The sequence below is a fragment of the Diadema setosum genome, chromosome 10 (assembly GCF_964275005.1).
Source record: "Diadema setosum chromosome 10, eeDiaSeto1, whole genome shotgun sequence".
NCBI classification, from domain to species: domain Eukaryota; kingdom Metazoa; phylum Echinodermata; class Echinoidea; order Diadematoida; family Diadematidae; genus Diadema; species Diadema setosum.
Genome location: NC_092694.1, coordinates 25,228,517 through 25,251,754, shown reverse-complemented (window position 1 = coordinate 25,251,754; position 23,238 = coordinate 25,228,517). Strand labels below are relative to the sequence as shown.

The window sequence follows — 23,238 nt, the reverse complement described above, 5'->3', positions numbered from 1 at the left end:
CGTGAAGCAGAGACATGATGATTGCTTATTACACGAAGGATATAGGCGTGGTTTAATCGAAAATATCAAGACGACGTCTTTTCGCACGGGTTCCTTTAACTCGAATGACACGTTTCCGACCTCGTTGCTTCTTTTTAACCAAAATAAATTTACCTCCTCCGCTCTGTACCTTCCTTCTTACACCATTTAGAGCCTTGTGAGCCATTCTCTTGCCTGCTTTTGAAACATTTCTTTTAGCAGCTTTTTTAAACGATTGACCGCTTAATGTGTCTTGCATTATATTCATTCCCGTTGTCATAGCTTCTCGTCCCAACGCCATTGCTCCTTTTTTTAGTAATGGGGTAGCGGAACGAAATAAGCCTTTTACTAAACTTCCCAGTCCATGACCTCGCTGTATCGCAGCTCCTTTATAGACGGGAATACCCATAACACGTTGATATGAATGGAAGGGTCTAGACAAATGATTGACACTTCTTCCAAATGATCTAACATACACCATTCTCAAGATAGATTCGAAGAGCGCTCACGAAAGTGTAGTTTCACTATGACTTTCCCGCGCTCAAATGGAACAACATTACCCGTTTCAGTAGTTAATATAATGTCAATAGTCTCAAAACTGAAAATTTTCAGAGGAACGTAGTGTGGAGAAGCGTAAGTGTTGACAATATTTTCATGCCTCTTATTGGGTACCACCGCGACTGTTCTCAAAAGGGGAACAGCTACATCACCCACATGTTGAAACTGAACAATGTCAGAGTAGACATAAAATGTATGAAAATTCATATGGACATCTACTGGTAACGGACTCATCGTTGTTTCAGTGATTCGGCATTCACGTTCAAAACCCAATATCATAGCCAGATGACATGACATCAATATTTCTAAGTGTTCTCGTATTTCGACTTTACAGCGTCTTGATTTCTTCTTGTAATGAAATTCAACATTTCTTTGAAGTCGGTCTGGCAAAACATCATTTATCGCATCACACAGCTCGTCACCAGTGAAGTAGTATCCAGTTGGTATGTTTACTCGGAACGACAGTGGGACGGCTGTGTCTGTTCCGTCACTCTCGTCGAAAGTAACAATCTCTAACCAATTGTTGTCCTCTCTCACGTTGTACCATGAATTTTGAAACTGTATTTCAGCTAACCCTACCTCGTAGTCTTCATTTAGAGTAAGTGGTCTGTGCAATTTAGTTGAATATCTGCATGTCTTGTTCTCCGGAAAATATTTCATTGAGCTATTACTCGGTAGAGTAATGTAAAATTGCGAACCCATGTCAACCTTCCTTTTTCACTCGCAATAGAGAGAATGAGGGCTATATGCGAAACTTTTAACTTTTAACGATTTTCAATCCGATCTACCCAACTGTCAAATTCTTTGCCATACCCCTTCCACCGAACTAGGTATTGTTTCTTTCCTTTTCTCTTTCGGGTCTTTAACACTTTTTGAACGGAATATAATTCATACTTTGCTTTAGACACTTTTTCAATTTCGTCTTGGTAGAATGTGCCGTCTAACTCAATTCCATTGTAATCTTTTAGTTTGTACACTGGAATCCGCCTTGACTTTCGAGCGCTGACGGTAAATATTTCCTCAGACCAGTTTGCTTCATATCCTTTTTCGAATCGCAATTTATTTCTACTTATACGAACTTGATCCCCAATCTTGAATTGGAAAGAGTTTTTCGCTTTGGGAATAACATTTCTTCGTCTGTGACGTTTGTCCCCGTACAGAGCATCCAAGGCTTGTTGCTGATTTTCAATGTTTACTTCCAGCGGTTTCATCCGAATGCTAGTGTGAAATGTAGAATTGTACCCCTTGACCAGTTGTTGTAAAATGTTTATGTACTTGAATGAATTAGAAAAAGTGAAATACCGCCACATTCGTGCTTTTAAGGTTCTGTTAAACCTTTCCACAATACATGCCTTTGTTTCATTTTCCGTAGTGAAGAAATGGATATCTCGATTCTTAAGGAATTTTTTGACTTCTTTATTCATAAATTCACTTCCCTTGTCTGTATGTAACATCTCGGGAACGCGATCGCCACTGGTAATTTTCTGAAAAGCTTGAACAATATTCTTCCCCGTTTTATCTTTGAGTGGGACGACCCAGGCGAACTTTGACAGCACATCTATACAAGTTAACAAGTATCTGTATCCATTGTTATATTTTTTCAAGTTCTGAACATCGACTAAATCAGCCTCCCAAATTTCGTCGACCCCTCTCACTTCAACTTTGTTTCGCACAAACCTCTTTCTCGCAGGCGCATGCAGTGTGTACGTGTCTTGCTTTTCTAACCACCTTTTGATAGTTTCAAGAGGTACATTCTCAATTCCTCGTTCTCTAACCGCTCTCCACAAGTTAGTTGCTCCACAAAAACTTCCCTGGTTTGACGCCGTGTAATAGATTTTACGTAATAAGTTGTCTAACGACGCCATGCTCCTGTCTTCTCTCTCCTCTGACAAAACTCATCAATGAACAGCAAGTCACTCACCCCATTCATTTAAAAGACACTGAATATAAAAAGATGAAGAAAGCAAGTGTTTGTACATTAATGCTATATGTTTATTGATCACCTAGTCTACATAAAAAAAAGAGTCAAGTTGTCGGAAATATACGTATAAATGTTTTACACATGAAATTAAGTTGCTATTCTGTTTACATCCACAGTATACAATTGACAGAACCCATCTAATATAACGTGCATTATCAGGTGCAATTTACTACGTTTGGGGGGTTTACATGGCCATGGTATATCATATCGTCGCAGTTCATTCGTGAACAAGAGTAACAGTTCATCTTTACATCGTTCCTCCAGGTTAGAAAGCATATACATTTTCAAGAAATAACAAACGGCTGTCATTCCACGTTCCAGTACATTCTTTCGTGTCTCATTTCCAATACAGTTTGAAAGTATAATCTTGACGAAATCTTCGAATGAGTCGTCTGGTTCTAGCTCGACAATTTCCACGTTTTCAAATTCTTCCAATGCCATGATGCGTTGACTAGTGGAAAATATTCTTGACATATCCACATTTAAACAGGATTTTGTAGTAGTCTGTCGAATGATGATTGACAAGATATCCCTCCATGAAGTATCTAAAGCGATGATGTCTTCATGACGCTGTCTGACAGGTCGCTCTCCTCCCCCATAGCACGGTACACGACGCGCACAGCGGCGTCCAGTCCTTCGAGGTGACGAGCCAGTTTTTCCCGTCTCTCTTTCAGATCCTCCACTGTCTCGTTCCTGAGCAGATATTTCATGTACTCCGTAAAAATGCATGGATCCATCAGTTTTGGATTCATCCACATCACCCTGGCTGCATGAGGATAATACTTGGCTACCTTCTGAGGGTCCAAGTACGTAGCCGCTTGTCGAACTTTCAGTTGTGGGTCGTCCGACACTAACTGGTCGATGTAGCTCGATGGGGTTTTGTTCAGTTCCTTGAACAATTCCACCAACGTAAGGTACTCTATCAGCATGAGTAGGTCTACTTTCTCCGCAGTTTTTTGAAACTCCTTGCACCATTCACTATCAGGATCAACGTCAGACTGAGACATGATATACCTCTTATGACTAAACCAACTTTTGCAAAGTGATAACAAGTATGGTCGACTGCGAGAATTTATACATCCTCCTGACATACACCTTCATGCAGCGTTCTATGTCATGACGTCACTTTCATGCCCCAACTCGTTCACCCTCTATTCACTATACACCTTTCTTTTTTTTTCTTTATTGTTTTCTCTTCTCAAAAAAACCTATGACGTCATTTATGCAAATGAATAAAGCTCCTGACGTCCTTATGAATATTTAAATGAGTGACGTCATTCATTTTCCAGTTCTCCTATCACGTTATTTATTTGATTAATTTTTTAATTTGATTTTATATCTTATCCATACTCATTTCATATTTATATATCCCATATTCATATTTCATAACTCATCGATCTATCATATTCATATTCATATTCATATTTCATATTCTATTGTCCTGAACAATAGAATTAAGTTATGGCACCCGAGACATCATAATACTACTCGTATTTCTAAAGGCATTTCATTCCACAATTTGGGTCCGGTGTATTTTATAGTTTTACGAGAGACAGCACATTTCAATAACGGTAAATGAATATTTTGAGAGAATCTAGTATCATAATTATGAAATGATGCATTATACAAAAAGATTTGATTAAATACAGGTGGTAAAAGATCATGATAGAACATATACATAAAAGATCCAGTTTGCAATTTATAAAGTTGTTCAAACGTGAGTATGTTAAGCTTTTGAAATAAAGGTGCACTTGGAGTTCTTGGATGGGAGTGAGTAATAATACGAATGACTCTTTTCTGTAAAACCACTAATTTATCTGAAAAAAAAAAAATTGGCACAGGTGCCCCATATCAAGTTACAGTATGTGAAATATGGTAATATCATAGTATTATAAAGATTTGTAAGAATTCTTAAAGAAACAAAATGTTTCAGTTTACTGAAAACACCTATAATTTGAGAAACTCGACAAACAATGTAATTTACATGAGCAGACCAAGACAAAGTGTTATCAATGACCACTCCTAAAAACTTTGTCTGTTGCACCTGATGTATTTGCATATCATTTATATATATTCTAAGCACATTAGAATCAATTTTTCTTTTTTGTTTTGTGAAAATAATATAATTTGTTTTCTTGATATTAATCAATAATCTATTGGTAGTAAACCACAAACTAACCTTAGGAAGTTCAGAAGTCAATGTATGTGATATATCATTCATATTTTTTCCCGACAAAAACAGATTTGTGTCATCAGCAAATACTATAGGACATATTTGTTGACTAGCATATTGCACATCATTAATGTATAACAAAAATAAAAGGGGTCCCATACTAGCCTTGGGGAACACCAATAGAAATATCAAGCATTGAAGAATATGAGTTATTGATATAAACAAATTGTTTCCTATTCCTTAAGTAACTATGAAACCATCTCAAAACTGAACCTCTGAATCCATAAAAGTGAAGTTTTTGAAGGAGAATAGTATGGTCTAAGCTATCGAAAGCTTTTGATAAATCTAAAAAAATGCCAAGTGCGATATCGCCATTTTCAAAAGTATTACTAATTTTATTTATAAACTCAAATACAGCCATATAAGTTGAATATCCAGAACGAAAACCAAATTGTTTATTATAAAGAATGTCATTTCTTTCAATAAAAGACATCATTCTATTATATACCAATCTCTCAAATATCTTTGAAAATGCAGGAAGAACTGATATTGGCCTCTAATTTGAACATTGAGACTTATCTCCATTTTTATATATAGGGAGTACTTTAGCGATTTTTAATTTTTCAGGAAAAACACCATACTGAAGTGAAATATTAAAAATGTGACACAAGGGGGGTGCAATATAATGAATACAATGTTTCAAAACTTTAGCATCGACTTCATCAAATCCAGGACTTTTACCATCTTTTAAATTTAAAGTTATAGTGATAATTTCGGCAGGTGTTACAGCACTAAAAAACATGGAACTTACAAAGTCTCCGTGTAAAAATTCACTTGGATTATGATTAACATGAGGCATATTGTTTGCTAAATTTTGTCCAATTGAAACAAAGTATTCATTAAAATTTTCAGCTATTTGACAAGAATCATCAATTATATTTCCATTTACTTCAAATGAACTTATTTTATCATCTTTAATATTCCTCTTCAATATATCATTAATCACTTTCCAAGTACCCTTCAAATTTTCTTTCACAGAAGAAAATTTGGTTTCGTAATAACTTCTTTTTGCCTTCCGTAATACATTATTAACATTATTACGACATTCCTTATATACTTTTTCACGATATGGGGTAGGGTTTTTGACAAATTTTCTAAAGAGACAATTCTTTTTTGCACATAATCTTTTCAAATCTTTATTAAACCATGGTCGATCATTCCTTTTCTTTAAAAATTTAATATTTTTACAAGGAAAATGAAGATTGTATATTTTTACAAATTTTTCAAAAAATGTATCATATAAACCATTTGCATCACAGGAATCAGAGTTAAAAATGTCACTCCAATCTACCTGTTGTAATTCCATACAAAAAGAATAAATATTTTCATCATTAATTATCCGTATATTTTTATTAACATGCATTCTTTCCGGCATTATCAATGAAGTCAATCCAAATATAGGCATATGGTCGCTTACATCATGGGTGATTACCCCAGAGGCATGTACAACATCAATATCATTGACAAATATATTATCTATTAAAGTTGATGACTGACTAGTTACACGGGTTGCTTTTGAAATGAGAGGAGTATAACTGTATGCATTAAAGAGTTGAAGTACACTGGAGGTATCCATATTTGAATCTAAAGAGAGTAAATCTATATTATAATCACCCATGAGGTAACACTCTTTCTTCTCATTTGCAATTTTAAAAAGTACTGGTTCCAACAGACTTGTGAAATTTAAAAGAGAATGACTACCAGGGGGTCTGTAAATAACACCAATAATGACATGTTTATGTTTGAAATACAATTCTATGAAAATAGACTCAAAAGCATCAGTGAAAACACATAAATCATTTCTAGTCTTATATTTAAAGACTTCATTTACATAAATACCAACACCTCCACCATGACGTGTGTCTCTACCTCTTCCAATAAAAGTATAACCACTAATGTTATAAATAGATGCAAGTGATTCATGGTCAAACAGCCAGGATTCAGTAATCCCTATAACACAAAACTGAGTTTCAGTCAATTGTAAACATGCTTGCATACTCTCAAAGTTCTTTTTTAAACTACGCACATTGAAATATGTAAGAAAATAAAGAACTGCCATAACTAAGTGACTTAACATCTTTAGCTGTTATATATGCTGACTCTGGTAAAGAACTGCTTTGAAAATCTCCATCTGAAGGACCGTTAAAATTGACACAATTTGTATGAACCCATCTTCCACCAAATATAGTTGTTCCTTGAGTACCTGATATTATTTGTCTATTACACGAACTACAAACATTACTTGACATACTAATACAAAAAACAGGAAGACATAGAACTGAGTATAGTACATGAACATCAAAGGATATACCTAAAATTTACACAATAAAACCTGAAAAATGAGAATGTGCCGCTATATATAACTCAATGTCAGCATGGAACTACTTCACTGTTATGCACACATTGATCCACATATAAATCTATGTATACATCCATGCGATAAAAAGATTAAATATTATGCAGGTCAGAATTGCACTTGATGAGGTGTTTCACGCTGGATGTCCCATTACGTGATGGGACGAGAACAAAGACCTGACCATCTGACGTCCACGCTGATGTGACTTTCACATGTCTTTTCGCTTCTTGGAGTAATTTGAGGTTAGCTGTAGTTAAATCCTCATGTATGGATACATTGCATCCTTTCAGTTGTCGACGATTTTTGATGAGTAACTGACGTGTTCGATAAGAGCAGAGTTTTACAATGATTCCCCGGCTTTTTTTCCCTAACCCTAGTATTAGGCATTAATGTATTTTTCCTTCTTTTATGTACTAGGAAATAAAGTGCATTGTACGATTTGAAAGTCCTATGAAATTACTATGATTAAGGAGATGTTAATTACGACAACTTTGCGATGTTTTGTGCTGTTATGAGTAATGGGATACGAGCATAGGAATAAACACGTTTTCACACTATAGCTTTGTATCAAATTAATAATAAATTTCAAGAAAAAGAAAGCTATATACAAAATCAAGAAGTAACCCCCCCCCCCCAAAAAAAAAAACAAACAAACAAACAAACGAATTAGGGTAATTATTAATCATCCCCATCCCCTCCCTTAAGATAGGGGGAAAAATACCCCCGGCTCCAAACTTACAGTTAGTGACAACGTTGTACTAAAGATTAGTCTTATAAGGTTTAGGCTATAAGGGCTGGAGGTTGGGTAAAGTTTAGGATTAAGTTCAGGATTCTAAGACTAGGGTTAGGGTTTTTTGAAGGATCTTGGGTAATTCTCCAAGGTATAATTGACCTAGAAAAAAAAAGAGATAGAGAGAGAGAGAGAAGAACAAAACATAGAAATATGTCCTGCATGTGCAGTGATTTAAGTTTTGAATCCCTAAGCATGAAAATCTTCATCAATATTATTGTTCACGACATTATTTATAACAGCATCCATCAAAGGACTGAAGAATATAGTAACGGGTACATGTATGAAGAAACACGTTGTTGAGATAGAGAAGGAACGAAATTTATTGCAGTAGGGACTGTATACATTGGAATAAATATCAACAAGGAAGGACATAGTTGCAGAGTGGTGATTTCCCATCACTCAACAATAGTGTAAGTATCTAAACAGGATCTGTACATGCAGATATTAAAGGTAGGGGATACCTTTTACAGAACTCCCAAAATGCAGCAAAACATTAAATATGAACCTCAGGGGACTTGTTTAGGCCACTGCTTAGAAATTTGGAAGTCAACAGTTATCTACAATTTGAATCATGCACAAAACTCAACTACTCAGTAGTTCTGTGTGTCAGCCACACTTAAGCCTTTTTGTTGCAGTCTTCTGTATTTTTATCTATAAACACAAATCTAAAAGTATAAGAGCTGATGTAATAACATATAGAGTGTGTGGCAAGAATGTACGTAGAAATGTTTGTAAAGTTTTGATGAACTTTATTCACAAAATATACATGATGGACACACATGCAGTGCATGGGTCTGCAAAGGTAGCCTAGTAATGTACTGGAATTTACGGTGAGCCCCGAAAAGACTTCAATTCAAAATCTAACGGTCAATAAAAATGTACTAAATGTTACCTTCCACTTTCAATACTTTATGGGAGTTTCTAAAATGATACTCTCTTCAACATACCATTGTGTTTATACAACTCTTCATTTAAGGAATGCAAATGGGATTCCCTACCTTTAAATAACCTTTGGAGAAGGTGCCTTTGATACTCGGTTTGGTGGCAGAAGAAGAATGTTGCTTTCTCTTCTTTCTTTGGTATTGGAAGGACTTCATCTTCGTCATTCATGTCGTCAGCATTCAATGACTGCTCAACGTCTGTAATGCAGAATATAGATATTACAAAATGAGAAGATAGGTGTACTTTAAATGCAAATCAAATTACAGACAATGACTAAATGGAAACTACAAATCTATGCAATGCAGAAGTACCACCAAACACCAATATCATATTTAAGTCCTCCCATTACATTGAATATGTAAATACATGTACCAGAAACGTTAAACATAAGGTCTGTATTTAAAAATGGCGTGCTGCAGGAATTGAGTCATCTTGAAACTTGCACTGTGGTTGAAAAGTTATAAATAAGTAATTACATGGTGACGGTCAATAAAACTCTCGTTCAAAGGACATCCCTCACATCTTTTTTATACCAATGTAAACATTTTGGAATTTACCACAATTTCTTTTGTTTTTGTTTTTGTTTTTGTTTTTGTTCGTGATTGCTTGTTTGTTTGTTTGTTTGTTTGTTTGTTTGGTTTGTTTGTTTGTTTGGTTGGTTGGTTCTTTCTTCTTCTTTTTTCGGAGGGGGAGGGGGGAAATTAGGCACCTTGTGCAGTTGTTTCCGCTGTCGGTTCAGATGTTGCAAGCACAAGCTTGTACTTATCCCTTGGATTCTGTGTCCTCCACTCCTCGACTTGTTTTTGTAGGTTTTCTTGATCCAGTTTGGCATATCTAGTCAATTGATTGAATGAATGAATGAATGAATGAATGAATGAATGAATGAATGAATGAATGAATAAATGCACGCATGCATGCATGCATATACGGATCAATCAAATAATCAACCAATCAATCAATCCATACGTAAGTACATACATTGTACACATTCATACCTACTTACATACATACATACACAACTGATTTACCCAAAATCTTAATAAAATTGTTTTCTACACTCAGGTCAGTTTTATCCTTAGCCCAGGACAAGAGCTTAGTACGGGATTTATTGGCGAGTGTAAACAGCTGAAAAAAATTGGTACGGACTAACGATAGTCCTGGGTCAGAGAAAGTAAGGGGTTAAGAAACAAAAGTGTAAAAGGGGCTTTGGAGTGTGTTTTGACCATAGAGCTGTATTGAACATGGAAGCACACATCACAAGTGTGTGTAAATCATCATACCATATGATATATAATCTTAGACGTATTAGGACATATTTTGATGAGAACAGTATGAAAATGATCGTACAAGCATGCATCGTCAGTAAATTGGATTACTGCAACGTGTTATTATATGGACTCCCTGATTCTCAAGTTGGGCGCGCGCAGCGATTCCCAAACTCCTGCGCAATGCTTATCTGTAACAAACCCATGTTTTCAAGGATTACTTCTCTTCTGAAAGACTTACACTGGCTTCCGATTCGTTAACGAGTATTGTTTAAGCTTTTATTGATTGTATATAGGTCACTCATCGGTCAAGCCCCCAGGTACATATCCGAATCATTAGTATTCAAATCTTATAGACACACTCACAATTTAAGGACACTCTACTTTTACAAATGCCAACATGTAAAAGAAAAGTAACACTTTATGGGAGACAGAGCATGTGCCTGTGCAGCTCCCAAAATCTGGAATGATCTACCATTACAAGTCCGGAAATCCCCAACCATAGCAGTTTTTAAGTCACGGCTAAATACACATCTTTTCATTTAATTGTTCATTATCATCAAGCACATCAGAAGCTTTTGCAGCGCAGAAGAATATATGTTTATAGGTGTTGCGCTTTATAAATTGATATATTATCAAAAAAAAAAAAAGAAGAAGTAATGTCTGACTTTATAGGTGGAGAGCAAGGAACCTCTCTCCACGTTCCTACCATCAGGCAGATCCGGGCCACTACGATAAAATAAGCAGAGAAGGGAATCAGCCAGTTAGTGTGTGTGTATAGATGTATGTTTACGTTTGTGTGTGCATTTATGAGTGTCATTTCATATCTCCTTTGCTATATCAGGAAATATTTCCGCACACACACGCCCTTTAAAATATATGCTGTCACATCCGCCTTTGTTCTTGTGTTCGCACAGGCATGACGTCCCTTTTGTTAAAACGCAAGCAATTATTTGTGGGGGGCAAGCAGAAGGTACAAGCACAAGCAAAAGGTTTATAGATTTAAGCAATTGCTGGAGTTAGACCTTTTGCTTGACGAACTTGTGCTTTTGCTTAAAGCAATTGCTTGTTTCATGCATTGTGCCCATACACTTGGCTTGTTTACTTCTACTTATAGGAGTGCTTGCTCACGACTTCGGTGGTCATGTGTCTCTTGGACAAAATTCTGGAAAGTAACATTCCACATGTACACTATTTTCAAGCTACTAACATTCACATTGGATAATGCTCGAAGAAGCGATAATGATTAGAATGCGAGTGTGCACCAGTTTCGTCACTCTTTAAAATCGTGAAAATGGATGGAATTCCATCATAAAAAAAAAAAAAAAAATCATGCCTCCGGAGACACCTGAAGGTGGAGGCTAAGATGTAATTATTCAATCAATACGTTATTATTATCAGTCTTATTTATTATATATCATTATTCCGCGTAAACATTCACACTGAATAAGACAATCGCCTCATTCCTTATCATGTATTATAATGTTGAAGAACTTCGAAAGAAACATGTACTTTCATATGCTGGAACCACATAAGACGAGTATAGAAAAAAAATGTAATAATCACTGGAAACATGTGTAGACAATAAAAACAATAATGAAAGTTTCTGCAAAGCAATGAACATGACCATTACAACATCAAATGTTCTTGACATGAAATATGAAAATTTGACAAATCTGTTACTCAATAAGCTGAAAATTATAAACTTACCTGATAATTCCAAGTGGTATCATGTAAGCTGCCCAAGTTATCATAAGGCTGATAGTGTCAGATATAACATTAGTATGTATCTTTCAAAGTATTGAACTTATCAAGTACATGTCATGAAGAATGCATATTTTTTCAAAACATCAGCAGTTGTTGCTTTGCTGGGTAAAGTTTATGTGCTATAAGAAAATTCCAGCTTATTCCTGCAAAACCTAAAGCAAAAAGTCCCCATGTTTGCGATAAGCTAATCAAAAATCCTATTTCGGGTATAAAAAAAAAAATGATATAGCTCTGATTGATTACACCTGCCCTTTGCGAACTACGTACTAATGATGGCATACTGGTAAGCACAGATGAAGAGCTGATAAATCAGTCTGCATCATAAGTTATGACAGCATACCTCAACTTCATACGGGCCGCGTAGATGTGGTTTCTAATAACCCGGTCAGTTGGATAGTATGCTGTGTCTGAAGAAACTGGACGTGACTTTGGGTTTGGGAAAAGCACCGTTTCCACATACACCTTTAGGTGCCGCCTGGCCTCACTAACAGTGGTCACACCATGGCCAACTAGTTCTTCTAGTTTGTTCCTGACGCTCACATTAATAGTGTTGAAAAATCCAGTTAGCTATATAAACGGGAGAGCATAAGAATAAGTAGGTGAATGGTACTAAAGAGAATGTGCCAGCAATGTTAATTTTCAGAGAAAATAACACTACAATAATTCTGCGTTATATGCATTACAATACGTCACTAGAGTTCAGTTTAAAATATATAAAAATTTCCATTTTTTTAAAGCTGCATACACCTGTTTTAAACTTTCTCTGTAGAAGTGTTCTGTAGACACTTTTTCCACATTTATAATTTTTGGCAATTACCATGATGATCATTTACAAGCTATTTAAGTGTTTCAAGTAAAATTGTTTCCACATGATGTTACCATGGAAACGCGTAATCGTTACTAAAGTGTGCATTATTTAACCTGCTCAAAATGACATAGAGATGAGAACTTACCAATTTCCTTCTGAACCATTCGCAAAAAAAAAAAGAATTAGCCAACGCACTCATTTTACCTTTGCCCGTCAATTTTACAATGGAAGTCAGTGATCATTAATTGCTTCATAAGATTTTTTTTTTTTTTGTATAAAAAGATGTGATTATAGCGTTTACACAGGTCTGATTCAAAAGAAAGTGTCTTGAAAAGAAAAACACAATTATCTTATTTGTCAAGTTTGGAAGAACATTGCTTTAAAAGTCAGAGATAAGTTGCAACGCGATATTTCTCATTATTTCCATGATTTTTTTTCCCTTTACAACGACAACAAAATGCTAACAATCTCCAAAAGGTCTCTTCTACCTTTTCTATGATTGCGTTTGCATTTGCAAAACTTAATCGCCTTTGAGTGAGTAGTTGCATCAAAACAATTTGTCACTTTTCCAAGACAGACCGATTAATCAATGATCGTTGTTATCATGGTATTCACACGCTGTATGGGCCGGGGTATAATGAAAAGTATGGTTACCGTCCCCGTTGGATGCGTGCCCGCGTGTTTTTCATCAGACGGCAGAGTCATGTAGATCCTGCGCTCTGTCATCACCGCCATGCCAGTTGCCACGGCATGGCGCAGGGCCCAGCTTGCATCATCTTTCGCTCTTTTGCTGGCTGATGTAGCCTGAGATGAGGTAGTATAGATAAAATCTACAGCTCCACCACCACGTAGACCTAAAGATCTTTGGAATGTATTGCTCTTCTTGAGCAGGTAAACTAATACTCTCCCAAATAGAAGACTACAGTATAATATGATCATCGATTGAATGCACACATTAATGTCACTTATTATTTCCGATATGTATCTGCAATTCCATTACAACAACGCTTGCTTAAAAGGGTTAGTGTATCTCATGTGTAGAGTCTACACATATATATTGTTGTTAATTATAAGCCTTCTCGAACAGTTGCTAATTTACACTTTCTGTTGTATGGTCAATTCCAAAGGCATCCATTGTGTTCATTGACCTTAAAAATAAAATTTTATACATTTACATCTGCCACAGTGGCTAATGGGAAGCCGAGATTCATAATGTTCTCTTTCTATGATATATTCTAATTTGCATATTATCATAACTATGGAATGAAAGCTGCATTCTGTGTGTGAAATATGTATATATTATATGTATATGTATATATATCTATATATATATATCTATATATATATATATATATATATATATATATATATATATGTATATATATATATATGTGACCGTGCACCTCAAAACGAACATAAAGTCGCACACACTGATTTTGCGTGAGGACTGAAAATAGGTGAAATGGGTCAACCTAGCCAAACTTGACTTTTTCATATTTTCTGAAAGAGCGGGTCTTCTTTTACATTATGCTAAAATTTGGTATCATAAAACGGGCAGGAAAGTGTGCTTTTTTAGCAGTTTATCTCGAACATTTTTGGTAGAATAGTGTTATTAGGTGTGTCTTTTGAATCCCTTTTTCATTTCTGAAAAACCTTGTCCACACTCTTCATTTTCAACTCTAATAACTTTTAAAAGGATAGTGCTACTGCTTTGAAAGTTGGCATTTATTATGGACAGAATGTGTTAATGAGGCATGCTTAATTTCAGTTTAATCTGATAATCCTTTCATTGTTGTTACTCTGGTGGTTTACTTCCTGTTTTTTGTCCCATTCATTGCACAGCCAGCACGGTTTGGTAAAGATTAAGCGCTTGAATAGACACTGTACTTCAGAGCCTCTTTTCTCAGTTCACACTTTTCCTGAGTTTGTGCTTTCTTTCCATTTTTTAGATAGGTTAGGAGAGTCCATTTGATTTGAGTTATACATTATTTTAAAGCTTAAAGTCTGCTCTTTCAGAATATGGTCTTAACTAAAAATTCATGTCTGGCGACTTTTTGTTTGTTTTGAGGTGCAGGGTCATATATATATATATAGATATATATAATAATTACAACATTCGAAGTCCAACACGTGGAAAATTCCAAGATGAACATATATATATATATATATATATATATATATATATATATACATGTGATGTATTTATGAATATGTGATTATTGCACACGTCTGATTTTTCCGTTGGTAAATATGACTTATTTTTGGCTTTTGATAAACCCATCCCTGCCAGATTTCCTCATCACCCCCTCCCTGGACTTGTTGCCCCTAGGAATAAAGAGGGATTTTATTATCGTTCGGATGCAAATTTCCCCGTTTGGCCAGAAAATTTGTTATTTTTTTTTTTAAGTCATGCTGATAATGTGACTTTTCAACCTCATTCTTATTCTCCTCACCCCCTTACATAATCTTCAGTCAATAATGATTTCTTGTCACTGTATAACTGTATCTTTTACCATAACACATGAGGAGATAAAAAATATCAAGTGTTGGGTCTTTCAGGAGTAACTGACTTACTATCCCAACTAGTTCCCTTAGGCGGCAGGTGGGAGGGCTCAAGTTAACAAAAGGAGAAGTCACCATACACTGTACATGTTCTCCTCAAAGTGTAGTGAAAATCATTCTTGGGGTTAACAAAAACAAAAAGAACAAATTACAATGGTAAAAATTCATGATAATTTTTTTATACAACTGTTTTATCCATCGCCAACGTAATACTGTTGAAGTATGTGATGCGTACTTTTCTCGTCAGTGTTTGTACATTTCCAGTTGAAATTTAAAGTTATTAAATCTTCAGGCGAAACGTTTTCACATTTCTTGTTGAAACAACTTTCAAGATTGTACATTTTCCCAGCGAGACATTGGTACATTTCCTGGAGTTTGTACAAATTCCGGTTCCACATGGACCCGTGAATGAATTAGCCACGACACGTGGAGGGTCCGTCTGTATTCATTCATCGAAAAAAAAAAAGAAATTACCCAGGGTGCTAACTGGGTGTAGTGGTCTCTCTATCCACCAACTTAAATAAAAAAAAAAAAAAGAAAGGAATACCAAAAACTGGCGAATGAAACCCACCCATCGTGCTTCGCCCCCGATACCAGGAAAAGGAGTCAACCAGGCACATTGTGTCATATCTCTGTGCTTTAAAAACGAAACAAAATAAATCAAATCATATATAATAGCTTCCATTTTTTGTGATACTGAAATGACCCTACTATCAAACAAACAAGTAACATTGCACATTGCGTACCTGAAAATGGGGGAATCTAATGACTTCCTTCAGGAAAACACGGGCTGGGCACCCTTTTTTCTTTGATCCTTGGATTACTCGCCGTCTCTTCCGCGGTATGGGATGATCAGTCTGTATACATTTTTTTTCAATGTAAATGAAAAAAAAATGCATTAAGTAACTGCACTATCACATGGCAAACAGCTTGCAGAGGGACGTGTATGAAAAAGGGGAAAGATATGACTACTCCGTTAGTGTTATATTATTTTTTGTTTTATTTGAGTAAAACGTGACGAATGATTCGAAAGAGGAGAAACATAAAGAACAAGACCGAAATTGATTAACTGAAATAAACTTCACTGAGAACAAAAAGTGTCATCAATAGATTCTGTGACTGACATCATACCTACAGTCTACTAAACTCCTTGTTTTGATAATCCTCCAGTATCTTGACGAGCAAGATGTGCATATCAATACTGACATATTTAACCTCAAAGACTATGAGATTTTTTAATATATACGGAAATGAGGTTGGGGCTTCCCCGCCTCCCTGTTTCTCTACCCCCCCCCCCCAAGATCCTAGATGTTGATTGTCCGATTGCAACCACATGAGGACACATGATAGCTCATTATGTTTTTAACCTTCATAAATGCATTGTCAATTTTATTTTACGACCTTTCATATCAAAATAATTCTTGAAAATAATCATGCGATTACGCCCGATTTCAACCACACTAGGACACATGATAGCTCATTATGTTTTAAACCTTCATAAATGAATTGTCAATTCTATGTTACTACCTTTCATATCCAAATTATTCTTAAAAATGCATAAATGCATGAGATTTGCATTTTGCAAGGGTTTTCGGTGTTTTTTTTTTTCTTTTTAGTTATGTGTCCTTGTCTAAAGTCATCGGTTCAGAAGGTGGTGACTGTCAAGTTGTATTATTTTACGTTTGAATTATGATATTACAGCCATGTGAACTATTGATTAATGCATATGCATATTACATATGCAATGCACGTAGGCACATTATCTTTTCATTATTGACTTTTAATTCCAGATCTCGTCATTGAATGATCAGAAAGAAACTGGAATTAAAGATAAGTTACATACTTACATGACTTACTTAAATTTAGCAAAATTACGTAGGCTATATGTGCAAGAATTTTCATTTAAGGCATCATTCTCTTATGTAGCTCTATATATTTTAAAGTACGGTATTTCATTGTAATAAGTATTATAATCAGTTATTGTATTCACTAATGACATTGATTGAATAGAAGTCAATGAAAATAAAGTCTGAAAACAAACCCAATGTAGTATGTCACATTTATTTCTGTCCCCAGTAATTGTAGACATGAACACTTTTAAAACAATCCATTCACGTTGACATGCCCATGTGAAAACGTGACGTAACTCTGTAGCTCTATATGCATACAAACGTGAGAACGCAAATTTGGTATCGGGAGTGTATCAAAACTGTGAAGAAAAGGTCAGAAAACGACAGCGGAAACTCATTAATCGATACGAAATAGGCAGTTTATGTCGGGGTAGTCTTTTGGAAGATTAAACGTGTATTTCAACGCTACCATGTTTACCCAAGATTCTCCTCAGATTGACATATTGCATTAATGCTGTTAACAAAACAATGCTGCCATGCAAGCAGAGGCCAATGGCACTGATTCAATGTTATTATTTTTTATTTATTAATTATCATTTGTTTATTTTTCTTTCTTTTATTGCCGAGCATTGTCGGTTTCTTGAAACCACGGGCAACACACAAGCGTGTCATTCGACAGACGGTTTTCTGGTCGTTATTTTACGGCAAAAATAGAAGAGACAAATAATTGATTGAAAGTACAATAAGCTCCGATTAATAATGTCTGGATTAGTCTAATAATGTCATGTAATGCGGGTCATAGGTCCCACATTTGCATACTATTAAGTCCGGTCAATTGGAATCAGGCACACTAATTTTTATAAGCCTTCAGACTAGAGCTGTTTATCAACAACTAAAACAGAAAGCGCAGTAGTTATTTCGAACATTAGATTGTGACGTTATTGTTATAGATCATTATGTTTGAACCGGGTATGATGTAGAAGGTTCAAACATTGGTAACGGACGACGAGCATGAACATGAAAAAAAACACACACACACACACACACACACACACACAAAAAAAAAACACGGAGAACGTTTTATTTGATTGGCATGAATACAAAATAAATAATAATGTATCACATTAACTCAGTTTTTGGTTTCTGGGGTGGGGTGGCATCATTTTGCACCTCCCAAACCGTTACCTGCATCTCCTGCTCAGTCTCTTGTTTCTTTTTCTCCTGAGCATACTGGTGCTTGTTTCGGCCGTACATGCAGCTTAAAAAATATCTGCCAGGTCGTCACAAATGGAACCCCATCGTATGGCACTAATCCGTTGGAGTCTTCCTTAAACCTTATCAGGTACGATGAGAACGCAGTTTCTGAAGCCGTATATGAAATCAAATGGAGAGAATTAAATTTCCAGTCTTCATCTGTATCATAATATGTATCCTTTATTCTAAACGTTAACCTTACAAGAAAATGCGGCCTTGTTTTTGAATAGTGATTGCTAGTAAAATGTCTAAAAAGACGAAAAGCGTGTTGATCGATTCATCACATAAACACAGTTTGTTTGTTTGTTTTTTTTTGTGTTTTTTTTTTGCATTAATGCTGTTAACAAAACAATGCTGCCATGCAAGCAGAGGTCAACGGCACTGATTCTATGTTATTATTTTTTTATCTTTATTCCACTACGTAAATAATGACAACTATCCGATTTGAAGCAGAGAAACCTGATGAGCTTATTTGGTGCATTCAATTCAATTTAATTCAATTCGTTTATTCATCTCATTTTCGGATAAAACAATACAACAGTATTGGATTTTACAATACACAAAAGGATAATCAATCATTTACATATAACAGTGAAAATGAAAAAAGAGAACTTGAGAAAAGCCAAAAGGCCTTGTGAAGTAAGTTCCCTTACGATTATGCACAAAATAATTGATTTTTAAGGTACAAAGTGTAGACATGGACAGAAAACCAACAAATACAACAAAACATAACATAACAAAGCATTCAATCTTATTGTCAGATGATAAATTTCTTACTCAGTGCGATCAAGTCATAGAAGGTAAAAGAATAAATTTCAAATTTTAACTTTAAATTTTAACAATGGGATGATGGGTGAGGATGTGGGAAGAAATGGGCGAAAGTATAAAACAAGGAAAGATGTTTACAACTCAGGAATTAATACATTTATGTTTAATTCTTCTGCTTTGTTCCGTGTGCATGTGTTTTTGATTTTTCATTTCAAGACACGATGAATTATAGGGTCCACTCAGTAGTGCATCAAAACAAGACAAAAGACAATTACCTACTTAAACATTCTCCTTTCGATGACACCTCATCACCCATTAAAAAAAAAAACGACAACCCCCAACACACACACACACACACACACACACACACATCACGCATCACATCACACAATGCATCAACAAGAAAACATGACACAGGATGATCTTATACTTAATCCCTCGAAAAGGAAAGAAGATATCAATGAAATGATAAATAACAAACAAGAGGTAGGCCAATAGGGTGGTCATTTTATCAGTCAAAATGGAGTCGAAATTGTTTTTCTGGAAGATATTCATCAATCTACCCTATTGTACATCGTTGTACACTGTCTGATGTGCGCGCACATTGCTGCCATTGTAATGTCATAATACTCGTGAATTTCAAATGTCAGCATGAACAGGAGGGCCTACACGGAGAAATAAGTAATGTTCATCATGGAGCCCAGTCTATTCCACTCTAAGGTAGGAGAAAATATGACACATACGAAGGCCTTCAGTTAACTAATTTCCAGACATCTTTTACAATAAGTCATTTTCTTTGGAACGTAGTTTCTTTCTTTTTTTCTCTCCTTTTTTTTGGGGGGGGGCAAATGTGAATGACTGATGATATTTCGTCACCGGCTGTATTCCTCTTGTTGAAATGCCTCCACATATTTTCAAAATGAACGACGCAAATGAGCAATTGACTGGGCCCCGTTTTATCAAAAGATAAAATCGATTCTAAATTTCCTTACCACACAGGCCACCACAGACTTACAGTTGAAATCAACTATATAATCGATTTTGACTCTTCATAAAACAGGGCCCAGGTCGGACTGCTCCGATAGTGAATTCGAATGACTGGATTTCGAATTGGAGTGCTGATTCAGTGCTGCGAGCATTGAATCCGTTATTGAATGCTCGGAATAGGAACGTAAATGACAAGGTTACGAAATTTACCAAGAAAACCTATATTCTGATTAACTGTCGTAACTTAATAAATATGATTCGGTTCTTATGGTTTGGGTTGAATTAACATCTAGAAGTGCACAAAGCTCTTTGTTGGCCTTTTCTCTACAAAGACATTGTGTGCATATACACAAAAGAATATCGAACAGAAGACGGATGCAAGTTACGAGTTTGAAATCCACGAATGAAACAGCCCATGAGTCACACAGCCTACGAAATGTAGAATCCACCCGTCATATACAGGCACGATTTCGACAATAAGCAAACTATAGGCCATCGACATGCTCGAGACTTACTTTAGCCCCGTGTTATAATTTCGTACTCCTATGGGCAGTTTTCATCTGTCAGTATCGAACCCATATAAGCTTTAGTGCGCCTGGAGTTTTTTTAAGTAAAGAACTCTTTGGGAGTATGACTCGTGGATGTCGATCTCTCGGAATGACCCTCGTGAATATAGTACCCAGCTTGACCTGCACTTGTATTAAAAGCAAAAAAAAAAAAAAAAAAAAAAAAAAAAAAAAAAAAAAAAACGGGGGAAGTGTCCTACACCAGATACAATTATACATGTTTTAGTGTATGGTACGTACAGTTCCACTCATGTACGTGTGTGAGATACACACTGACATTATGAACAATAGAAATTTGAACTGTACTCGAAGAATGACATGATTGTATCGAGTGACCTGTATGTTTAAACCCTATATTTCAAGTAATAATTACCCGACTTTTCATCATTCACATTGCCTGCTGTCACTACAGCTTCAGCAGATGTGTTTTCCAGTTGGCGTAGTTGATGGTGTCCAAACCCTTTGGATTTTTGGTCTCCAACAAAAGAAGTGGTCTTGCTGACTTCAAACATTTCTAGAATGCAGTTAGCATCGTCCAGTGTTGATACCCATCCGACATCATGGTTCGTGTTGCTTTGCAGGTGGTGCCACGTTTTCATTTCCTGCCATGGCTGGGCCATGGTGGACTAGTACGTATACTAGTAGTACCTTTCACCGGGACAAGTTGACACTGTGTAAAAGATATAATTATAGTAGTTAAGTTTGTCATCATTAACTATAATTCAAGGCCATTGGAAAGACGTGACCAATGGTGAGTCATAAAGCACGCATACAAAATAGGAAATCATTATTATTATTATCGGGATTGTTTTCGCATTGCCCGTTATGGCTGGATATGGTGTACAATATATACATAGTTTGATAATATATTATATAATGATACTTGTAGTCCGCGTGTTGGTAACAGTATAGGAAAGATGACGAAGTAGAATCCGATGCATTTCGACAGTCCAACAGTGTTATTTATTCGCACCAAATTTTCGACGATACATTAAATTTTTTTTTTGTCGAAAATTTGGTGCGAATATAGTTATATAAGTTATATATATACATATACATATGAAGAGTTTGTTTGCAAAAACCGATAAGTCCATTTTTGAAGATTTTGAAGTAAGATCTCTGTCATAAAGTACAAAATAATACATTTTAAATGATATATTGGTCACTACATATAAAGGTACATTTTTAAAGTTATGGTCTAAAGAAGCAAAAAAATCTTATTTTTCTCTTTATTTTTCTTGACCTTTAATTGAAAATATCTCCATTTGGCAAATATGGACTTATCGGTTTTTGCAAACAAACTCTTCATATATATATAAAGGGCGAGAAGATAAGAGCATTCCCGGCCGGAGGTAGCTATAAAAAAGTTCAACCATGGACCTACAGTAGGTCCATGGTTCAACGTACATGTATGGAGTAAAAGTAATGAAGGAGCTATAGATAGACTGATTCTGTACACGGTCGGGACCCCTTCTCTCTTTCTTTCTCTCTCTCTCTCTCTCTCTCTGGTATGTTTATATCCGTGCATAATGGGCAATTATGCAGACTGAATGCACATGTATTAGCAGGCATACCAACCTTTTAATACCATTTGCTCACAAAGCTGAAACTGAAAACATGTGTCCCTTCCTGCAATGGACATATATAATTACAATAATAAAATCTGTGTGTGTGTGGGGGGGGGGGGGCTGTAATTGCACCATACCTTGAATGTTTTTAACAAACAAGGAAAAATAAGAAGGACAAAATATGTTATACTACCAAAAGAAACAGATGCCGTCTGCATGACATGTATCCTAATCTTACATACAGGACCAGGCAACTGGGAGCAACTTTTTTTTTTTTTTTTCACAGGTGTGCTGAACCCCTGAGCCACCCGTTAGGTTGCCAGACTACATGCAGCAATATACCCTCGGGTGAGAAACTATAATCATAGCAACCTGCTGTGAGATGGCATGTAATGATCATACGTAGTAATTATTCAAGGGGGAGGGAGGGGGGACAGAGGAGGGGACGGGTCATTCAAGTGGGGGGGAGGGAGGCTGCCACATGAGGATACTTTTGCAATTTTAGAGAAATTCCACAATATTTTGCAAACTTTTAGTTGAAAAATTGCAATTTCTTGATTCAACACAGTAAAAAAACGTGAATATTCAGGGACAGTGTCAGTGCCAAGGCCGGCGGAACATTAATAGTGAGGGGGCCCACTACCAATATGAATGGGGGATAGGGACGTCAATCCGTTTAAAAAAAAAAAAAAGGAGAAAGGGAGCATGGCCGTATGTGCAGGGCCCTTTTTTTCTAAGGGTGGGCAAGGGAGATTTTGCGTTTTTTAGAAGTGAAATCCAATGATCTAGTCCCCTTTTTGATGATAAGAAAGGAAGTCTTCAAGATAATGTGAATGGTTGATGTTGTAACTGTTACCTCTTTTCCATGCAGTTTGTGTGTTTTCACTATGTGGGCCTATATGGATACTATCACTAGATCAGTCTGTGAAGATTGACCAAAGGGGAGGCTGGTGTATCAGCAT

General features: G+C 35.9%; 1 protein-coding gene across 1 annotated transcript in view; it reads right to left on the bottom strand.

Moving 5' to 3' along the window:
* LOC140233877 (uncharacterized) overlaps positions 1 to 18,387 on the bottom strand; it is a 64,532-nt gene extending 46,145 nt beyond the window's left edge. Inside the window, exons 1-6 of the mRNA XM_072313966.1 lie at positions 18,319 to 18,387; positions 16,030 to 16,140; positions 13,376 to 13,525; positions 12,254 to 12,480; positions 9,591 to 9,715; positions 8,949 to 9,078 (exon numbers count right to left, since the gene is read on the bottom strand). Coding sequence (XP_072170067.1) covers positions 8,949 to 9,078; positions 9,591 to 9,715; positions 12,254 to 12,480; positions 13,376 to 13,525; positions 16,030 to 16,140; positions 18,319 to 18,387 — 812 coding nt within the window. The remainder of the gene's footprint in view (positions 1 to 8,948; positions 9,079 to 9,590; positions 9,716 to 12,253; positions 12,481 to 13,375; positions 13,526 to 16,029; positions 16,141 to 18,318) is intronic.
* Positions 18,388 to 23,238: the final 4,851 nt, after the last annotated feature.